This window comes from Tamandua tetradactyla, chromosome 11, assembly GCF_023851605.1.
Source record: "Tamandua tetradactyla isolate mTamTet1 chromosome 11, mTamTet1.pri, whole genome shotgun sequence".
NCBI lineage: Eukaryota > Metazoa > Chordata > Mammalia > Pilosa > Myrmecophagidae > Tamandua > Tamandua tetradactyla.
Genome location: NC_135337.1, coordinates 7,870,937 through 7,892,524, shown reverse-complemented (window position 1 = coordinate 7,892,524; position 21,588 = coordinate 7,870,937). Strand labels below are relative to the sequence as shown.

Here is a 21,588-nt window from a genome sequence, read left to right as displayed (position 1 = left end):
ATTTAAAGCTTAAATGATAAACAATAAAACATTAGTAAACATTTTAAATTTGTAGAATACTTCTACATTTAATAATAGTAATAAACAGATGAAGAACCCTGGTTATGCTAGCCTTTGATAATATCTTTGTCTTTCCACCCATCACCCACCCATCAAAAAAAATAGAACCAGAAAGTATCAATTTCAGGAAAATAAGCAGCATTATTTTATAAAATTATTGTGTTAAATAAATACAGCTATCCCTCAAGTTTAGCCCAGAAAGTCCCTAATTTACTAAGAAATTGTGTTTGAAAAACATAGAAAAACTCTAAGTAGTTAATCATTTTTGCATCTCGCCTTCAATTTTTTATTTCCCCCTCCTCTGCCCCCAAGGAAGGAAAATGAGGAAATTTTCCACAACCTATGAAGGCTATTTCTGGGTCTTTTAAAAGATTTTCATACTGACAAAATTGGTTCTTTATCATTTCAGCAATATATGATCTTTTATGATGGAAGTATATTTCCAAGTTACTCTTATACTTAGCAACTTTAGGGGCTCAAATTGAGCAAAGAAAGTTATGAAACACAAAGGGAGAACAGAAAATGGAAAACACAAAGATGCTCCTAAGCCTTTAATTTTATCACGTCACAAAATGTGGGTGTTATCTGCCTTACAGAATTGATGTAAGAATCAAATGAGCATTCGGCACAATGCTTGGCACATAGTTACTACTCAGTTGTTTAAATCTGAACCTACAAAAAGCTATACCAGAACTGGAAGAGAAGGAAAGTAAGGAAGGGGAAAAGAAAAGAAGGTAAAAGAAACCCACTAAAGTTAAATTTATTAATGGTGGTAGTAAACAATTTAGGGTGGGGAGCACTGCCTGGTCCGTGTAAATTTTACCTTCTCTGAGTAATAAGAAAGAAGATACAAGGAAAAATATTTCAGGTTAAATAGTTTCACAAAGTAGTCACAAAATTATCCCATCTGTCCAGATGACTTGATTATAACCAAGGTGAGCTGGGAATAGAAATAAGGACATATACAAGTACTGAGTATGTGAAATTTGAGGATGCGTACATTGAGTCTCTTTCGTTTCAATTATCAATAGTTTAGAACAGCAGTAAGCTACCTTTTTTTTTTTTGCATGTGTGCTAATTCAGGGAAAATTAAAATGCTTATTAATAATCACAATTCTTTTTCATTCAAAAGTAAATTTTTTTTTTTTTTTTTTTTGCTTGGGCAGGCACCAGGAATCGAACCTGGGTCTCCGGCATGGCAGGCGAGAACGCCGCCTGCTGAGCCACCATGGCCACCCCAAAATTAAAAATTTTGAGTAACATATCTTTACAAGTTCTATTACTTACTTTATTAAAAGGAGCCAATGAAAAAAAATTGTGCTGCTCTTTTAAGTTAGTAAAATGTTCAAATCTAGGTCTATCTGAAAAGAAGCAACATAGAAACAGCTCTCTCAATATTTTATTCTAATATTAGATTTCAGAATCTGTTTTAAAGTTAGTGGGCCATTCATTCCTCAAGTGGTTTTACTGATTTATTGAATAGGAAGCATGGAACATTTGTGTTCCAGGCAAAGTTGGGTGCTCTTCAGAGGTTATTCAATTTCTTTATGAATTTTGTGAACTAAATTATTTCATAAGAATTACGAGGTGAGGTAAGACACTTGAACTCAGATGTGGCTTACCTGTCCTCTAAAATCTTGCCTTGCTTCCCTCCTGAGGAATAGAATTGAAACTGGGCAACTGCAATATTACATTTCCCAGTCTCCCTTACAAATTAGATACAGCCACGTGTCTGTTCTTTTCAAGGGAATTTGAGCAACCATGCCTCTTCCAGGCCAATTCGTTAAAAACAGAGGAGGAAGAGAAAGAGGCCATACTGCCTCATGTTTTTCTTTTATCTTCCTACCAGCTGCACCCTGGATGTGGCAACAACCCAATTGTGACTATACAAATAGGGGCATCCCAGCAGCAGAACCCAAGTTGTGGTCCACACCTTTCAGGGGATCTGCTTTTTGGTTAGTAATAATAATTAGTAGTAGTAAAATCATAGATTAATTGCTACACTTCTTAAACTAAATTATAGTACCTAGTAGTATATTAAATAGTATCATGAATATATATCAGAATAATAGAATGCTTAAAATAATATAAAAGCATCAGTTTAAGTTTAAAGCTTAATAATTGGGTGAGCAACTCCTTTAAACTGTCAGAATGGTGCTTTAGCTTTTATTGGTGAGTTATAGGAGATAGGGTAACCCAGCTTTATTTTCCATATACATTAAGCAATTCAATCCTACATTAGACGTTAACAGGTAGTTAAGAGATCAAAGGAATAAAAATAAGTTACATGGAAAGAATATAATTATAAGGACCTGTACATGCGACTTTATATCATGTTTAAAGTTGTATCTCCTATACTGTAAATGAATAATTTAGACAAACTTTTTTTTTAACTGTGCTGGAAAATTGCACACATACCAAAATTCAGAATGGAGCTGGAGTTATTTGACTTAATGGATTCTGCAGGTTTGCTTGGTGGGGAAGAATTCCAGATACCTAGAATCAAATGAATCAAATGAAAAATAAACTTCAGGAAAAGAATGAAGACAGATTCAGATTACTGTTTATCAGATCGCATAATTATCGAGATTAAATATTTCCTCCAGAGTAATTAATACTTCCAAATTAAATCATTATCAAATATAACAAAATATAGGTGCTTACAGATGGATTGAAACTATAATCTCATATGTGTATGTGTGATTTAATGGTTTATTTTCTTTGCAAACAGATTGTATAGTAAAGCCCAGTACCCAATAGAATTGCCAAAGGATTCATGAATAAGAGCTATTATATCATGAACTTTAGGATTCACATTTTGGCTTGGACTTCATCTTATTTTTCACTCTGACCAGTCAGTACTCTTAAACCATTTTTTCTTAATTCATCTATGGGCAACCTATGACTTTCCTTACACTATCCTCTACTCTCCAGCCCACATTTTCCCCATTATAGATAATTCCAAACTCCCAAAAACATTGTTCTGTTGCTTTGTTTTGCTATTTTAACCATGTATTGTTAAGAATAAAAATATATCCCTCTTCCCAACCCCTTAAAATACTCGCGCCAGTTTCTGTCCCATTTTGAAAACAATCCTGTGAATACTTAGCCGTATTTTACACAAGCATGATCTAGCAGTGAAAAAAAGAAAATTTCCAGTTTGTATAAACTTTCTAAGAAACAGCACATAAATAGAAGGAAATTATTATTATTATCATGTTTTCAGAATAAAGTATGAGGGCTGCATATATGTGTTTGTATGTGATGCAGCGTGTTGTTGTATACATAACCACACACACATAATGGTAGAATTTTAGAAATTCACTCTTCTCTCTTCCTGTAGGTAATTGAGTAATGAACCACTACTTTACATAGTGAATCTCAATCAGATTCAAATAAAAAATATATTTATTGAATACTTACTTTGTGCCAAGCATAGGGTTAGGCACTGAAGATACAGACATGAATAAAAAGTGGGTATAAGTGAATCATCAATTTTTCTCTATACTGCAGAGAGTTGTATATATCCCTTAGAAAGAAAACAATTGTCCCAAAATGGAATATTGTGTTTGTACTAAAGGAGGTAAAGGTTTTTCACACATATGTCAGGGTGATTTCTGTTTTACATATTGGTTTGTCTTATTTTTATGCTGCTTGCCCAGCATCGATTCCCCCTTCTTTTGATAATAGAACTTGAATTTTCCTCCTGGAAACCACCCCTCCCCAATTCTAAGTTTCCACGCTTCTAGTAAAGCTAATTCCATCCTTAGATCAAAGAACTATGACATTGGCATGGTCATCTCATCTGTTTAGGGCTGACCTCATTTCTGATTGGTTGATGTCCACGAGTAATACTTGTTAAATATTAGGTATGACACTGTCCTGACTTAATCAGAGCATTGAATACATTAGCAATAATTGATTCAGAGATGGCAAATGAACCAAACTAAGACAGTCAGGCGCAGGCAACCATAGTCATAGGATTTCTGATAGAATAACCAGGAAAGAGGTATTTTCTTTCCCATTGTAAGCCTGAAATTTTATAAAAGCCCTGGCTATGAATAAGCTAACTCAGAGTGAAACAAAGCCTAAGAGATGAGGAATAAGAGATTAGGTCCTAATTACATTGCTTGAATCCTTGGTTGTAAGGCAGTAAACTCTTTTCTGCTTAAACCGGGGCTTAAGGTGAGGTTTTTGTCACTTGCAAGTGAAGGAGTTCTGAGCAACTTCCAAAAGTTGGATTCAGACATTATGGCTGACAGCTTCCACTCTTATCACTCTATAATTCGTTCTCCACATAGCACCCAGAACAATGTTTTTAAGAAACAGGTCATATAGCATCTCTGCTTAAACCCTTCTATGGCTTCCTGTTGCAATTAAGATAAACTCTAAACTACAATTTGACCCTTAAGGATCTAACTCTTCCCTCCCTGCTACATTTCCAACCTAACCTTACTCCTCTCTTCACTTTATTTAGTACCCTGCAGATATGTTGACTTCCTCTGAGTTCCTACAACATACCAAACTCTTTCATACCTGAGAGCTTTTGTATATGTTGATTCCTGTATCTGGAGTGCTCTTCTCTCTTTTCACCTGTCTGGCTCCTCCTTTATGTCTCACATTTTAATTGCCACTTCCTTAGAGAAGGCTTTCTGGACAACTCATTCTAAAGTGGGTCCTCTTTGTTATTCTCTCTCATAATTACCTTCTTGGTTTCCTTCATAGTATTTATCACAATGTGTTATTATGTATGTATTTGTGAATTTACTTGCTTAAGGTCTAAATTCCTCACTAGACTTAAGCTCCACTGTGGCAGGGCCTATATCTGTTCAGTTCACCAACATATACCCAATGCCTTGCAGAATGTCTGGCACATAAAAGACAATCAGTGAATAGTGAATGAAAAATGAATGGATTGGTGAATGAAAGACAGGCATTAAATCTAGATGCTAGCTTAAAATAACAGATGATGTATTCTAATTTTATTAAAAGTAGGAGACCACAGACCAGGCTAAAGGGAGAATGTATAGAATTATTGAGTCACAAACCATCTAGAAGAGATAGAAGACATATATACAAGTACAGGCAGATCAGCCTAAAGTCCCAAGATCAGTTTTCGGGACCAGATATTGTTCTTCATTTGAGCGCAAAGATCAGAAGATCCAGGCAGCTGAGAAAAAGAGAAAGAGCACAGCATAGATCCAGAGAATAACCTGGGCTCTTACCTCTCCTCTCTTCACTTTATTTAGCACCCTGCAGATATGTTGACTTCCTCTGAGTTCCTACAACATACCAAACTCTTTCATACCTGAGAACTTTTGTATATGTTGATTCCTGTATCTGGAGTGCTCTTCTCTCTTTTCAGAGACTGGGAGTCTCTGAAAGTCTCACCATATTTTAAAGCTGTGACAACCCAAATCTACCTAAATTTTCTGTTTTTTAATTTTTTCCATATCCCCTGGAAGGGTTACAGCCACAGAAAGAGAGCTGAGTGTTTCATAAGCTAAACTGGTCAAACCAATCTTTGGCTGGCTGTTCAAGTAACTCATTTCTTTGCCTCTGGCTGTTTTATTTACTGTTTCCTACTATAATTTCCCTTTGAATTTTTAAAATTCTCTTTTGACTGACCTTAGGGGAAAGGGTATATTTTCCAACAATACTTTAGCCATCATAGTGAGGAATCATTTCATTTCAGAGATCTGATGTGATAGCAATGATAGTAGAGTAGCTCAAGAATCTGGAGTTTATGGATAAAGAGAGAGAATGAAAATCCAGAAGAAAAGATTAAAATTCAGCTATAAACCTTCTTATTTAGACTATACCCTAAATCTAGTTTTTTCAGTACTTTTTGCCCCTATCACACCAGTATAATACCAAATACCTCATGACTCCTTCATGATCAACTAAATGAATCAAATTTATGAAAACTGTATTTTCAGGTTTTATATACTTTGTAGTTGTATTTCTAAGGTAATCAATTTTCCATAGTTGAGGAGTCCGTGAAGTTTATTTTCATTAAAATATAGCAAAAATAGTAAGCAACAGATTTTTATTGCTGGTAATACTTGGTAAAAATTGAAACGTGTCAATGCTTATTTCATAAAATCAACACATTTGTTTCACAGTATGCTTTGCTGTGACTGTTCAAAGAAAATTCATCTGCAGTTAGACTGCTGGGTAACATAAATACCATGCCTGTAAAACAGTATCTTAGGATGGGTAGAAATTGCCAAACATCATACTAATTATTATTCCTGTCTATTAAACAAGAAATTTTCCCTCCTCTTACTCCCTACCCAATATTAGCATTGTAGAATCCAGCAAAGTACAAGACTTGAGTGTGAATGTTGATTCATAGCACCCTAGGGAGGGTCTGTTTAGGAATAACACTGTTGATATTTCACAGGGTGGTTATATAAGAAAAAAAAATCATGTAAATTGTGAAAGTGGCATATAGATCCTAAAAATAAGTGTAAAGAAACTTACTCTTTTTCATATTCTGCAAAATTTTCAAACTCTACGAAAACAAAGAAAAGGAAATTGTTAACTTTTTCTTGTGAAATCCAAAATACTTTAATCAAATGGGAATAGACTTTAGCCAAAAGCATTAACTTCCTAAAAAGTAGCCATAAAAATGTACAAATGACACTCAAAAAGATGCCAAACATCATTAGCCATTAGGGAAATGCATATCAAAACCACAATGAGATACCATTTTACACCCACTAGTGTTGCCATTATTTAGGTTAAAAAAGTAAAGGAGAATAAAAAGCATTGGAGAGGATGTGGAGAAATAGGAACACTTGTTCATTGTTGGTGGTAATGTAAAATGGTACAGCTACTGTGTAAAACAGCTTGTCAGTTCCTCAGAAACTTAAATATAGAATTACTGTGTGACCCCGCAATCCCATTTCTAGGTATATACCCAAAAGGATTGAAAGCAGGAACTCTGACAGATATTTTCACACTGATGTTCATAGCAGCATTACTCATAATTCCCCAAAGATGGAAGCAACCCAAATGTCCATCAACTGATGAAGGGATAAACAAAATATGGTATATACACACAATGGGATATAGTTCAACTGGAAAAAGAAATCAAGTTCTCATACATGTGACAATGTGGATGAACCTAGAAGACATCATAATGAGAGAAATAATTGAGACACAGAAGGACAACTATGGTATGATCTCACTGATAGGAAATCATTTGAATAAGCAAATTCATAGAGTCATAAACGAGAATACAGGTTATCAAGGGCCAGGGTTGTGATGGGGAGAGGAGTTAATGTCTAATTGGTATGGTTTCACTTTGAGATGTTGGGAAAGTTTTAGTAATGAATGGTGTTGATGGTAGCATAGCATTGTGAATATAATTAACAGCACTGAATTATATATTTGAATATGATTAAAGGGGGAAATTTTAGGTTATATGTATGTTTCTAGGATAAAAATTTTAAAAAGAACAACAACATAGGACTATACAACACATTGAACTCTAATGAAAACTATGGATTATAGTTAATAGTACAATTATAGCAATATACTTTCATCAGTGTAACAAAGGTACCACACTAATACAATGTGTTAATAATAGGGAAAAGTGAGGTAATGTGGGAACTCTCTGTTTTCTGCATTATTTTTTCTGTAAACCTACAACTTCTCTAATTAAAAAGAAAAAACACAAAAGTTGCTTTTCCATCATGCCATTTTTAATTTGGTGAAAAGTTTCTCCTTTTTTCCATACCCATATAAGAATTACACTAAATATTTAGAACTAGTGTTATCAGAATATCAAGGGGAAAAATGAAGTTCCTACTTTTTTTAATTTACAGAACCATTCCAGAACCAATAATGGCTTCTGCAATAGCTGTGATACAGATCCATTTGCATTCTAGCAAAGAATTTTTGCCAATCATACTCTGCAGTATGGCCTATACTATTAGCCATCCTACTTTCTTTGTTTTCCTTTCAACAAACTCATGTCCTCTGCTTCCTTTATGGTAGCGCCTCAAACATTTCCTCTAGGAACCTACACAAATTTCGTCTTATTCCACATTTCTTCATCATGTATGTTTTTTTTCCAGTTTTCTTTTTATTCAACATAACAACATACAAACACGAACATTCTTACCATATGATTATTCCATTCTTGATATATAATCAATAACTCACAATATCATCACATAGTTGTATATTCATCATGATCATTTTTAGAACATTTGCATCAATTCAGAAATAGAAATAAAAAAAAACAGAAAAAAATTCATACATACGATACTCTTACCCCTCCCTTTCATTGATCACTAACATTTCAATCTACTAAATTTATTTTAACATTTGTTCTCCCTATTATTTATTTTTAATCCATATGTTTTATCATGTATGTTTTAATCTGTTCCATGATATTTTATTATTATTGATAATTCTCAAGTTGTTTGTCATTTAAGTGGGTATTCTGTTCCACCAGATTGACTGTACTCTTTTTTGGGGAGGGGAGGGGAGTTGCATAGGCTTGGAATTGAACCCAGGTCTCCTGCATTTTCCCACTGAACCACCTGTGTACCCTTGTAGTTTTTTTAAGAACAGTTACATGTTCTTTATGACAGTCTATTTTCTTAACACCTAATATAAATGTTTTCTTCTTTCTAAAATTTTTTATCTAAATTTCTAATAAATGGATAATTTCTTTACAATACAAAAATCAGAAAGTCTAGAAGGGGATATAGTAAGAGTTATTTCTTCTATTTTTGTTCCCTGTCTTCCCAGTTTAATCTTCCCCTGTAGGTAACCACTGTCGTTAGTTTCTTTGATATCCTTCCAGGGATACTTATGAATTTATAATTAAATACAAATGTATATCATATTTTCCTGTAAAAGTTAAATGACATAAATACATCAAGAGAGTCCTCATTTTTTTCAATTGCACAGTATTCCACTGATGGATGTATCACAATTTATGATTTATTTAATCAGTTCCCCTAATCATCAACATTTGTTTTGCTTCCAATTTTCTGCTTTTATAAATAATGCTGCAGTGAATAACCTGGTATATGTGTAATTTCATGTATGTGCAAGATTATATGTAGGATAAATTCCTAGAAGTGGGTCAAAGGATATATGCATTTGTCATTTTGGTACATACTGCTAAATTGTCCTCCATATAAGTTATACCACTTGATATTCCCAACAAAGGAGGAGTATATACTTCTTTCCCCATAGTTTCCTTAACAGAGTGTGTAATCAAACTTTTAGAACTTGCCAACCTGAAACATGAAAAATAGTAGGTGGTTTTAATTGCATTTTTTTAATTATGAGTGAGATTGAATATATCAAATGCTTAAAAGCCAAACCATGTTCATTTATTTTTCTTTAAACCATCTAATTGTGTATTTTGCCCATTTTTAAAGTTTATTATTTTCTAAGAGTTTCTGAGAGTTCTTTTTTAGAAAAATAACTGTGTTGGCAGTTGTAAATATTTTTTTTCCAATTTGTTCTTGGTCTTTTGATTTTTAAGGTTTTTTTTTTAACCATAGAGAAATTTTGTTTTATTTAGTAATTCAAATAAATTCACATAATTCTTTTTCTTATGACTTCTGCAGTTTTGAGTCATAGTTATATAGATCATGCCTACTCCAGGTCATAAAGGATTCTTTCCAAGTTTTTCTTTGGTTTTGTGTATGTGTTTTTAACATTTAAATATTGTATCCATCTAGATTTTATCTTGGTATAGGTGTAAGGTATGGCTCCCAAATTGCTTTTTCCCCCAGGAGATTATTCAGTTGATCCAACACAAATTATTAAAATACCCATCTGTATGCCACTGATCTGAGATGCCGCTTCATCACATACTTAATTTCTATGTATATTTGGTTATGTTTAGAATTTCTGTTCTGTTGATATGCATTTCTTTTCATTCACCAGTATCATAACATTTTAATTGTTGAGGGTTTACAATGTTTTAATATCTGGTAAGGCTACCTCCCTTTCATTGTTCCTTTTTCTTTTCCTGGCAATTTTCTGGCTATTCTTTTTCTTATTTTACCCATATGGAACTTTGGAATCAGTTTTCTCATTCAAGGGAAAAACCAACCTGGTAATATTTATTTATTGGGCATGTTTTAAATTAATAAGTCAACCTTAGGCAGAAACAAATCCTTAACTAAGTTTTATTTTTCTCTCTTTTTTGGTTTCCTTCTATTAACTTTGATGATCATGAGACCAACAATCAATATCAGTGAAGATTTTTAACCTGATTTTCCATAACAGTGATGGGAGAGGAAAACTTGTAATAATGGAAAGGCTCTGACATATTTCCTAAAACTCCCATCTTCTTTACCTTACTCTTTGTGAAACTTTTTCCAGGAGTCAGTGTCTGTTTTGAAGATGTTGAATTTTCTACTGTGTCAGGATTGCTAGTAGAATAAGATTCTACAGATTGGGTCTGCATACCTAAAAAACAAATAAGAAATAAAAGTATTTTGTTGCATAGTTTATTAAGCCTTCTATACATAGGTATATATTCAATAATTCTTAGCCCTTTTAAATACATTTTTACTCATAACGTTTTTTAACATATATTTTTAATATCTTATTTAGTCATTGTAAATTTTCCATTTAACTCCTATTGTATTAACCTTTTAACATTCTAATTTTTATAACTTTTTTTGAGAAGAAGTACTACACTTACAACATTCATCAGCAAGAAAGAAAGACTCTAGAGTTCTTTCTGGAAGTGGAGGGGGTGGGGATGAAGAACGATCATAATGTAGACCTATAAGAAGAGTACAGCAAAGCAAAGAAATCCATCAATTAAAAGTTGTAACTCAAGAATCCTTTACCACTAAATAAAAAATTATCTGAACAATAACTGAAGCTTCAAGAAATTTGTTCTTCTAGCTCTTTAGACAATGAGACTTTGATTCATCACAAACTTGTAGCTCATTGTTATAACGAAAGATTCTTCCAAAGAAATTGGAATTGAACTTAATCAGGCTTATAGCTCTAACTATCATTTTAGGAAATTCTGGAGATAGAGGAATATGTTAAATAAGACCACAAGGATATAATCAGTCAAATCCAGAATACTAGCAGTCTTTAGGTCAAATGACCCACTTTCTTCAACAAACAAATGGCATGAGAAAATATAAAAAGGAACAGAACAATTACAGATTGAGACTGAAGAAGCATATAAGCCAAATACAATGTGTACACTATGAATCCAGATTAAAAAAATGTACTATAAAAGACATTTCTGAAATAATTGGGGAAATTGAACACAATCTAGATATTAAATAATATTAAGGAATTATTGTTAATTTTGTTGCTATGAAAATGCCATTATGGTAGATTTTAAATGTGTGTTTGAAATTTTCCATAATATAAAGAATTTTTAGTAATAGAGCTATTTAACCACATTATAAGCTCCTGAAGTTACAGAGGTTCTATGAGGTGTTCTAGTTACATAGGCTTCTCATTATACAGTGCTGAGTAAAATTACATACTTTATTAATCCCTTTTAAAAATGAAAATGCAGTTAAGTGCTAGAGATTCACCTGTCACTGGCCATTTGGTTTTTGTACCAGAGGAATTGTCTGTAAAGAAAGTTTTCTTGTTTATTCCTTATATGGTGATTGACATACGAAAGGACAATACAACACTTACATGTTAGTTCCCCAGCTGCTAAGAAAATATGATACAATGGGTTAGCTTAAAATGGGAAATTATTTGCTCATGGTTTTGGGGCTTGGAGAAGCCCCAAATCAAGATATCAGCAAGGTGATACTTTCTGACTGAATACTGTAGCATTCTGGGGCTGGCTTCCAGCAATCCTTGGTACTTGGCTTTTCTGTTACATGGTGACATCTTCTCCTTTCTCCTCTGGGTTCTATTGACTGTTGCTCCTGTCTTCTCCTTTCTCCTCTGGGTTCCAGTGACTGTTGCTCCTTCTATGGTTTTTCTGTGTAGCTTTCTTTATAAAGCCTCCAGAAATAAGATCAAGACCCATTCACTTGTCCATCCCTTAACTACAAATAACCTCAGCAAAAGGTTCTATTTACAATGGACTCATAAACACAGGAATGTATTAAATTAAGAACATGTTTTTCTAGGTACATAATTCAGTCTGCCACACTGTGCCTTTTGGACCCCAAAAAGATATGTTCTTCATACATGCGAAATACATTCACTCCATCACAACGTCCCCAAAGCCTTAATTCATTTCAGTAACAATACTAAATACAGTCTCATCAAAATCATTTATGGATGTGGTCTGTCCTGGAGCAAAATTCCTCTGTCTGATGGACCTGTGAAATCTAGAAAACAAGTTATCTGCTTCCAGTGTACCTGATAGGACAGGCATGTCCCACATCAGAAGGGAGAAACTGGAGTTTCTCCAGGAAAACAGGAGTCACAAGTCCAAAACCCAGGAGGGAAAATTTCATTAGATTTCAAAGTCTGAAAACCATCTGTGGTTTGAGCTTTATGCTCAAACCCTTCCAAGTTTTTAGGTAGTGGCCATATTCTCTCATAACACTAGGGTGTAGGCCCTTCCCTCTCAGAGCATGAAAATGATGGCTAGGCTCTACTCAAATGCCAGAAGACAGAACCTACCCACTCCAACACTGGGGTGGTGGCCAGGCTATCCATGATCACTGGGGCAGAGCCCACCATCTCCAAACAGTGTGGTGGCCGCAGTCTCCCATAACATTGGGATGCAAGGTCCAGCCCCTCCAAGCCAAAGGGAAGACCCACTCTTGACATATGTAGGTGGTTAGGTGCCCTTGGCCTGAGAAGATCTTTTCAGTCCAAACCTTGTTTCCCATTTCTTCCCTTCTGCTTTTGCCCTATGTGAGTTTCTCCTTTCCACCCCCTTGGTAGAGCTCCCTCTACTTTCTGAGTAGGATGCTGCCCAATTCATGAATTATTCAATAAAGCTGTGAGAGCCTAAATTGCATGAAAAGTTTTTAATCATTTCTCTGTCCTTTTCAGTGCAGCCTGGCAGTGGTTCTGCTCATATGAATTTTGTGAAAACCATGTCAACTTTGTCTGCAGTTCAAGAAAGTCCAACCCATAAGACAATAGAACATTAAACAGATCCTTCCTGGGTAATTGCATTTCCAAACCTGAATTCCACTGAAATGGCCGACTGGATCCATGTTCAGCCATACTCTCTTGAGCAAAAGTTTGTGCAGTTAAACCTTCACATAGAGCCCTGTACTCTGGGAATTCACTTCCTAAAAGCTCAGAGAGGTCCCTATTAGAGCTGCTTCTGGCCTTGGTGTCAGAGCACTCTCTGTATAGACAGAGACTTTTCCTAATTATTGTTTGCTGGTTTCCTTGTGCAGTTTCTCTCTTTCCTCTCTCATTTCACTATAAGCTACAAGGAGAAACCAGGCTGCACCTTCCACACTTACTTTGGTATTCTCAGCTAAATATCCATATTCATTGCTTGCAATTTCTGCTTGCCATTGGACATCAGAGTTCAATTTCACCAGGTTCTCTACAACTTTGTAAGAATCACCTTTCTTCCAATTTCTAATGACACTCATCATTTCCTTCTAAGGCCTCGCTAGAAATACCATTAAAATCCATATTTCTACCAACATTCTGTCCATGGTGAATAATGTATTTCCTAAGATGGTACAAACTTTCTCTATAGCTCTCACTCATTTTTGAGCCTTTAAAATTCCAGCCTCTACCCATTACCCAATTCCAAAACCATTTCCACCTGGTATTTATAACAGCAGCACCCTACTTTCCAGTACAAAAAACGAAAACTATTAGTTTCCCAGCTGCTAAAACATATACCATAAAATGAGTTGACTTAAACAATGGGAATTTATTTGCTAGTTTTGAGGCTAGGAGACTAAGAGAAGCCCAAAATCAAGGCATTAGCAAGGCAATGTTTTCTCACTGAAGACTGTAACATTCTGGGACTGGCTGCTGCCAATTCTTGGTCCTTGGCTTTTCTGTCACATTGCAATGCACATGGTGATGTCTTCTTTCTCCTCTGGTTTCTGCTGATTTCCAGCTTCTTCCATAGCTTTCTCTCTATGGCTTCTCTATAAGGCCTTCAATAATAGGATCAAGACCCATCCTGATTTAGTTGTCCACACTTTAACTAAAAATGACCTCATCAAAAGGCCTATTTACAATGGGTTCATACCACAGGAATGGATTATGATTAAGAACCTGTTTATCTGGATTGTATAATGCACTCTGCCATAATTTATTTCTAGCACCTACTACATAAAAATTTACCATTAGTGACACTTAATACACCCACAGTGTTGGGCAACTATCACCTCTATCTAGTACAGAACACTTTCATCACACCAAAAGGAACCCCGTGCCCCGTTGCTCTTCTTACCCTGTCCCCAGACCCTGGCAACCATAATCAACTTCCTGTCTATTCTGGACATTTTAACTGCCTTGCTTTTAACAATGCATTTTAACAATAATGGATAGGTTAGGGGATTGAATTCAGGTCTCTCTGACTCCAAAACCCAAACTTTTTAAACTCTGTGTTAGATTTTGTGTTTGAATAATATGCCTACATATGCTAAGGGTATATAACCACGTTTTAATATATGTAAAGGACCTATAAGTGCCAATAAACGTTAACTGTTGTTGTTGTTCAATGTATAAAGCAAACAGAGCTCAGGAAATTACTGGAGAAGCAACTGCAGGTTAAAGATCCAAGTGTCCAGAAATAATTTTTTGGAATCGCATTATTAACAATGATAAAACCTATATAATGGAAATGTTGCAAAATTCTTAAATAGATTCTTTTTGTGGAATTTTTTTTTTTTTTTTGCATGGGCAGGCACTGGGAATTGAACCTGGGTCTCTGGCATGGCAGGCGAGAACTCTGCCTGCTGAGCTACCATGGCTCCTTTATGGAATATTTTTAAAGGGCAATATATTAGGAAGCAGAATTCTAAAGTCCTGTCTTTTCCTTGCCCTTGGCAAAACTAAACTCCTAGCCTGGGATAACTAGAAATAAAGTAATAAATTGTGGAAGCTATTATGGAAACCATGCAGTTTCCTGAGGTGAATTACCCTAAACATAATGGACCATTTTTACAGTACAAATTCTTAGAGTTAAGGGTGCATGGGTGGTTTGGTGGTAGAAAGCTCACCTGCCATGCAGAAGATCCAGGTTAAATTTCCAGCCCATGCACCCCCCCCCCCCCAAAAAAAAATATCCTTAGGGTTAAATGTTATCTAAAACCAAAGGAAACCTTTTTACCTGATTTTGGACTCCGGATTTTTACACTCTAAAACAAAGAAAGAAATATAAATGAAAGAAGAATATGTCTAGAAATCTATATAGATTCAAAACAATAAACAGCACATTTGAAAATAAATATTCATTGATAAAAGAAATGTAAACCCTATTTTTCTTAATTCATACATATGTTGAATTATGAAATGACATCTTTAACTCTTAAAATGATTTTTATGTCTCATGGTAATTAGTTGTAAATTGATTCTTTTTGAGTTATTTCCTTCCTACTTAGAACATTTCCCTGAAAATTTAATTAGAGGTAACTTATTGAAATTGAATAGTTACTTCATAACTTTGAAAAGGGCATTAGTGGCTTAATCATTGTTGAGATAAAACCATTACATGTGTGTATATCACTAAAAATAATAGTAACCCTAGTACATTAAAATTGTAGTTAAAAAGGTGGAGAATATTTGCCTGCCATGCATTGAAATTGTAAGTACTTTAAAATGTTTGTTTAGTTCATTACCTTTCTGACCTCTGAAATTTTAAGATCGTTCATTCATAGAATATATAGAAGTGCATAAGATTGTTATAAGCATAGATTTGTGTTCCAGAATATTATTCTAAAAGGTTGATCTTAAATAATATGCATATTATCATTCAAAAAATTACTCTCCACAATGCATTATCAAAGCTAATATGATACAGCTTATCAAATGACTAATGTGAACATGCTATCTACTTATGTAGCACTTCTTATTTTTGCTTTAACCATCCTTCAAGACTCAGTTCAAATGTTTCCTCTTTCAGTAAGTCTTCCTTGATCACTTTCATCCTGAAGGTATCTCCCACACTTCCAAATCTCTTTTTACCTGTCATATGACAAAGATTTTTGCCTTGTTATAATATAGATAAAATTAAACACTTGTGTACATACCCTATATCACCAATACTACTAAAAGTTCTTCAAGGGCAAGCCTCTGGTACATTGTCTTATAAGCAATATCTGCTTAATATTTATTGAATCATTGGTATTAAAATTGCAAGGAATAGTTTCTTGAATCCAAATGAGTAGGGTCAGAAAAAAATTATTGACCTTGCTTGGTCTAAGTCTCACAGAGTCATCAAATAGCTTTGATTCAGAAGTTCCACTCCATTCCAGAGATGTTCCAATTTTTATCTTAACAGCTGAAGATAAGGGTTTAGGTACACTTAGTGGAAATTCTCCTGGAAGAAAATAAATACGGTTCAGTTCCTAGGATCCTTGTTAACTCTTTTAGAAAGCAAATGTTACTCAGCAGTAGCACAGAGAACACTGAAAGGACCTGAGAGTTAATCTAGTTAATCCACATTTTATTTTACATTTACTGAACTGCACTCACCCACTTCTTCTACCACAATAAAAGATTCCGGTGTCCGTTCAGGCAGTGGTGGGGGGATTTCATCATCAGTCCTTGGAGAAGTTGCTATCCAAAATATCAGAGATATAATCACAATTTTTCATTAGAAAATCCAAAGAAAATTCTTATATTCTAATCTTGATCTAAATTCCTTAAAGCACCATTCACAATATTTAAACTGGCGCCTGTTTACTCGAAGAAAAAGCAAAATAAATTCTCTCATCTCAGACGGCAAACCCAGGAGGCTTTTCCTATTCTTCAAAATTTATTACTCCTTTTAAAAGCCCCAAATTATTTTGATTAAGTTACTCATTTTCAATTAATTTAATATAAAACATTATACAATAAAATATTATAAAGCATCTTGACTTGCCAGATTCAGTTACACAGTAGGTAAAATCATAAGGATTTTAGTATCTTTACTTCATTCTACACAAAACAATAGTGCGCAAGGATTTCTATATTTCTGAAGAAATGTTAATAATTTTTACAGAAAGTGATTTTGTTTTACAATGCTATTGTAAGAAACTGCCACCAGATGGCACACGTCAATGTTGCTACACTCCCTGAAGATAAAGATTTGTTTTTAACGACGTTTATGCTCAGAGAAGTCTAAGGTGTTATTGGCATCTAGTAAAAGAACATATTTTTAAATTATAAAACAAAATCAAAGTATATAAAGTCATCTAATAAAAAAAAACTTCCTAGATCCAGAAAAATAGTTTCGCAACAAAGCTACAAACGATCTGTGCATCTATTAAGAAGCTCTGTCCAATAAATGATGTTATAGAACAAAAGCTTTCCCTGCTTCCTATCTGAGTAGAATGTTCTTTACAAATTATCTGATGACATGCCTAAGAAATTTAAACTGGCCCTTTGCTTTCCCTCACCTTCTTCCATGTCAAACTATTATAATCAGATCTCTGATAGGAAAGTCATTTCTACTTTCAAGCCACCTAGTAAAAAAAAAAAAAAAATGCATAAAATGCAAAAACCCAGAATTATAAAAGAAATAATGTAGAAATTAAAAGTGAATATAAGATAAAAATTCCACACAGAATAGTGAGTGCATATTCTCATCAATTTATATTGCTGCAAAAGGGTAGGAAACCTTCCTGTTCCAGCTCCTGCAGGAATTTCCTCTTCCAACTTAGCAGTATGTTCAACTCATTATAGCCACATGATTGTACAGCAAAAATTCTAGGTAACTTGTGTGGCGCTGTTGATCACATCTTTTCTGCTGTTCTTTGGAAACTGCTATTGTACATTTAATGTAAGCTGTGGGGTTTTGAAATACATTTCTAGGAATGAGGATTGCCTTTTTTAGAAGCACTTCTGATGATGTAGATTTTATACCAGATCTGACTGTCCACAGCTACCTATTTCATGAAATATTACATGTTTGATTACTATTCTTAACATATCGCATCATTAAAACACTCCTGAATTTATGTCTTGGAGGAAGAAGAGGATGAAGAAGAAGAAGGGAGAGGAAAATGAGAGAAAGGAAGGAAAAATCAAATCTTCTATAGAAACACAATAAAATCTAGAATGATCTATAACTTTTAAAAATAACTCACCCACTACTGCTGTCTCTTGGTTCAATGGGGGATGGAAATTGGTTGGAGGATTTGGTGCTAAAGAAACATTTGAATTGTAATCAGAGAAGAGGGTTGTAGAAGATGTTGGCAGCCAAGAACAAAGAAAAACAGATCCATCTTGCTTCTCAGGTAAATCAACAGACATCTCGGAAGCAGCACTAGTTGGAGGCAATGGTGATAAATAAGGATCTTTTACTAAAGTCATGTAAGAATCTACTCTAAAAGCACTAGAGTCAAGCTGCTTTACACTGGAGGCGTTACACATTTGGTGCTTAGAGTCATATGGCAGTGAATAATTCAGTTTTGCTGAAGAAGCATGTGTCACTTTTTGAGCCTGCAACTCCACAAAACAAGAATTGTGCGGTTGAGATTCCACATAAGAAACATTTTCCTTGATATCCAACTCCTTGGTTTCTCTCTTCTGTAACAATTCAAAGGGAGTTGATTTGGTCCGGATTATTGGCCCCTTTGAATTAAAATATCTTCCTGCAGCACTTACAGGTTTTGAATTAGGATATGCCCCAAACAAAATGGAACTCAAGTCCAAACTCTGATGCTTCTGAAGAGGCTCTCCAGCCATTGGAAATACCTTTGTCTCCCATTTCATAGTTCTGTCAGCATTTCTGTTGCAACCACAATTTAGCTCCAAAAAGTCAAAAGAAGTGCTCTGTTTAGGAGGATGCAAAACAAATCCTTCCTTTTCCCTTATTTCAGAAGTCTTGAAGTCAAAGGAAGAACCCTCTACTCTTTCCACCTTTATACTTTGTTTACTTTGATTCATCATCCTTGTTTCTTTTATGGAACTGAAACAAAAAGAAAGACCAATGACACTGTACCTCCAAAGAGGCCTCTTTCGGTATCCTCATCTCAGCATCACAATGAGTAATAAGCATAAGCTTCACCTCCCAGACAAAATTAGACAATATTTAGATTATGTGTAGAATTTTACCCACCTTTTTGGTAAACTAAGAGAATAAAAGTCTGCTTCTAGATTTTGCTCAGGAACTGAATGCTTTGCTTGAATCTTCAAGAGAAATAAATGAGAAATTGTTTTTTAGTGAAATAATGTCAAGGAGATGTCTGAGAAGGCAAGAAAGACTTTAAAAAAGAAAATTTTTTCTAACTGATACATTTTTTCATTTACTGTCATTATTGCTATTCAGAAGTCTGAGAAATCGCTTTTTAGAAAATATAAAAGATTTTAAATAATTCACAAAAGGGTTAGATGAGCTTCCAAAATATTGAGCCCAAAATTACTTACTCACCTACTGAGATAAAAAAGATCAAAATGCAGGATTAATGTTATAGAAGCTAGGAAGGATTTGTTTTTTTAGCATGATCTTTTCAAATGTGGGAGTTTTATTATGTTCTTGGGAATAACTTCATTCTGAAGGACACAAATTTCAGAGATTCATTATCTTAACCCATAAAGTTAATACATGCCTCTCACATTCCCTACTTATCTCTTACCTTGTTTCACTCTTTTCTTCCTCACCATGCTTCAGCTATGCTGTAAGCCTTTCCTCAGCCATGCCAAACTTGTTTACAATTCAAGACTATTATACTTGCTATTCCCTCTGATTCAAATACTCTTCCTCTAGATTTTGTGTGGCTGACTCCTCTTAAGTAACTGGTTCTCTGCTTAAGTGTTATCTGTATAAGGAAATCTTCCCTGACCACCCAACCTAATCAGTCTTAATTGTATACCCTGCTTTATTTTCTTCCTAGCAATTAACACTTTATGAAATTTGTTACTGTGGTTTATGGAATCTAAGATACAATTGATTATAAAATATATCCCAATTTCAGAGATATTAAAATGAAAAAAATTCAAAAAAGTCATTGGTGATTGTAAGATGCCACCAATTATAAGATACATCCTGATTTTAGAGGTGCTAAAATATGGGGAAATATGTCCTAAAAATGATAAAATACAGTATTTATTATTCTATTTATTTACGGACTATCTTCCTCTACAAAAATGTAAGCTCTATGAGGGGAGGATCTTGTCTTGTTTCCCATGTATCTTCAGGACTTAACACAATGATTGGCACATAAATATGAACCTAATAGATATTTGTTAAATGAATGAATGATTGAATCAATCAGTATCTAATTTTACCACCTGGCTTCTAAATCTCCCATGATCTAACCTCTATTTTCCTAACTGAACTTTTATCTTCCTACCTAAACCTTCCTACTATTTTCCACCATTCCTCTTGGGATATTATAGATGCTTAATAATAAATTTGTTATTAAATTTGATGAATTTATAAATTTAGTGCCTAATATTCTTGACTAATGAGATAGTTTAATGTTAGGAGAATGGACTTTATAATCAGACAGACCTGAATTCATAGTTTTAGCTTTTCATCTTACCAGAACTGAGACTTAAAGAAAACTACCTACTACAGTTTGCTAATGCTGCCAGAATGCAATACACCAGAAATAGACTGACTTTTCTAAAGGGGATTTATTTGGTTACAAATTTACAGTTCTTTGGAGGAAAGGCAGCTGGCATTCCTCTAGCTTTCTTTGTGCTTCTGGGTTCAAACAGCTTTACCTAGGGCTATTCCTTTGTGCATCTCCAAAGGTCTGGGTCTGAATTCCTGAGCTCTCTTCTGATCATTCCTCTTAGCCAAACTGCAAACGCAATCAACCATAGATGAAATTCATATGCTGATCATTTAATTCCACAACAGCAGAACAACTGGACACCATCACCTGTAACTACTACACTCCTAACCACTTTAAGTTTCAGTTTACTTATTTATATAATCTGTATAATAATGCATGTTTTTAATATAATACCTTTAATATAACTTTACTGAGATATAATTCATATACCATAAAATTCACCCATTTTAAGTATAAATTCAGTGGTTTTAGTATTTCACAGAGTTAACCATCATCACACTCACTTCTAGAACATTTTCCTCACCCCCCAAAGAGAAACTCTGTACTGATGAGCAGTCATTCCCCATTTCCCCTGAATTTCCATGCAACCTTAGCCTAGGCAACCATGTATCCATATTCTGTCTCTATGGATTTGCCTTTTCTGGACATTTAATATGTGGTCTTTTTGTCTGCCTTCTTTCACTTAGCATAATATTTTCAAGTTCTTCCATACATGGGCATGTATCAGCACTTCATTCCTTTTTGTTAACTAATAATACTCCACTGTATGATTATACCATATTCTATTTATCCATTCATCAGTTAATGGATATTTGGGTAATAGTATACATTTTATAGACCTTTGGATGGATTTCATGAGAATGTTTAAAACAAT

The 21,588-nt window shown here is 34.3% G+C and overlaps 2 protein-coding genes across 18 annotated transcripts in view; one reads left to right on the top strand and one right to left on the bottom strand.

The window, feature by feature from the left end:
* DCLRE1B (DNA cross-link repair 1B) overlaps positions 1-21,588 on the top strand; it is a 139,486-nt gene that overhangs the window by 17,493 nt on the left and 100,405 nt on the right. For 3 of the 14 annotated variants that reach the window (XM_077119849.1, XM_077119847.1, XM_077119850.1), the window contains exon 3: positions 1,910-2,015. The exons of the other annotated variants lie outside the window; for them this stretch is intronic. The gene's annotated coding sequence lies outside the window, so the exon portion shown is untranslated. The remainder of the gene's footprint in view (positions 1-1,909; positions 2,016-21,588) is intronic. 14 annotated transcript variants of the gene reach the window in all.
* The window catches only part of PTPN22 (protein tyrosine phosphatase non-receptor type 22), a 57,878-nt gene that overhangs the window by 1,065 nt on the left and 35,225 nt on the right, over positions 1-21,588 (bottom strand). For 2 of the 4 annotated variants that reach the window (XM_077119822.1, XM_077119825.1), the window contains 10 exons: positions 19,250-19,320; positions 18,276-19,099; positions 16,678-16,761; positions 16,392-16,522; positions 15,314-15,341; positions 11,616-11,654; positions 10,751-10,834; positions 10,400-10,512; positions 6,547-6,577; positions 2,479-2,556 (listed from right to left, as the gene is read on the bottom strand). In XM_077119822.1, the coding sequence (XP_076975937.1) occupies positions 2,479-2,556; positions 6,547-6,577; positions 10,400-10,512; positions 10,751-10,834; positions 11,616-11,654; positions 15,314-15,341; positions 16,392-16,522; positions 16,678-16,761; positions 18,276-19,099; positions 19,250-19,320 (1,483 nt within the window). The remainder of the gene's footprint in view (positions 1-2,478; positions 2,557-6,546; positions 6,578-10,399; positions 10,513-10,750; positions 10,835-11,615; positions 11,655-15,313; positions 15,342-16,391; positions 16,523-16,677; positions 16,762-18,275; positions 19,100-19,249; positions 19,321-21,588) is intronic. The other 2 variants (XM_077119826.1, XM_077119824.1) reach the window with 2 other exon arrangements.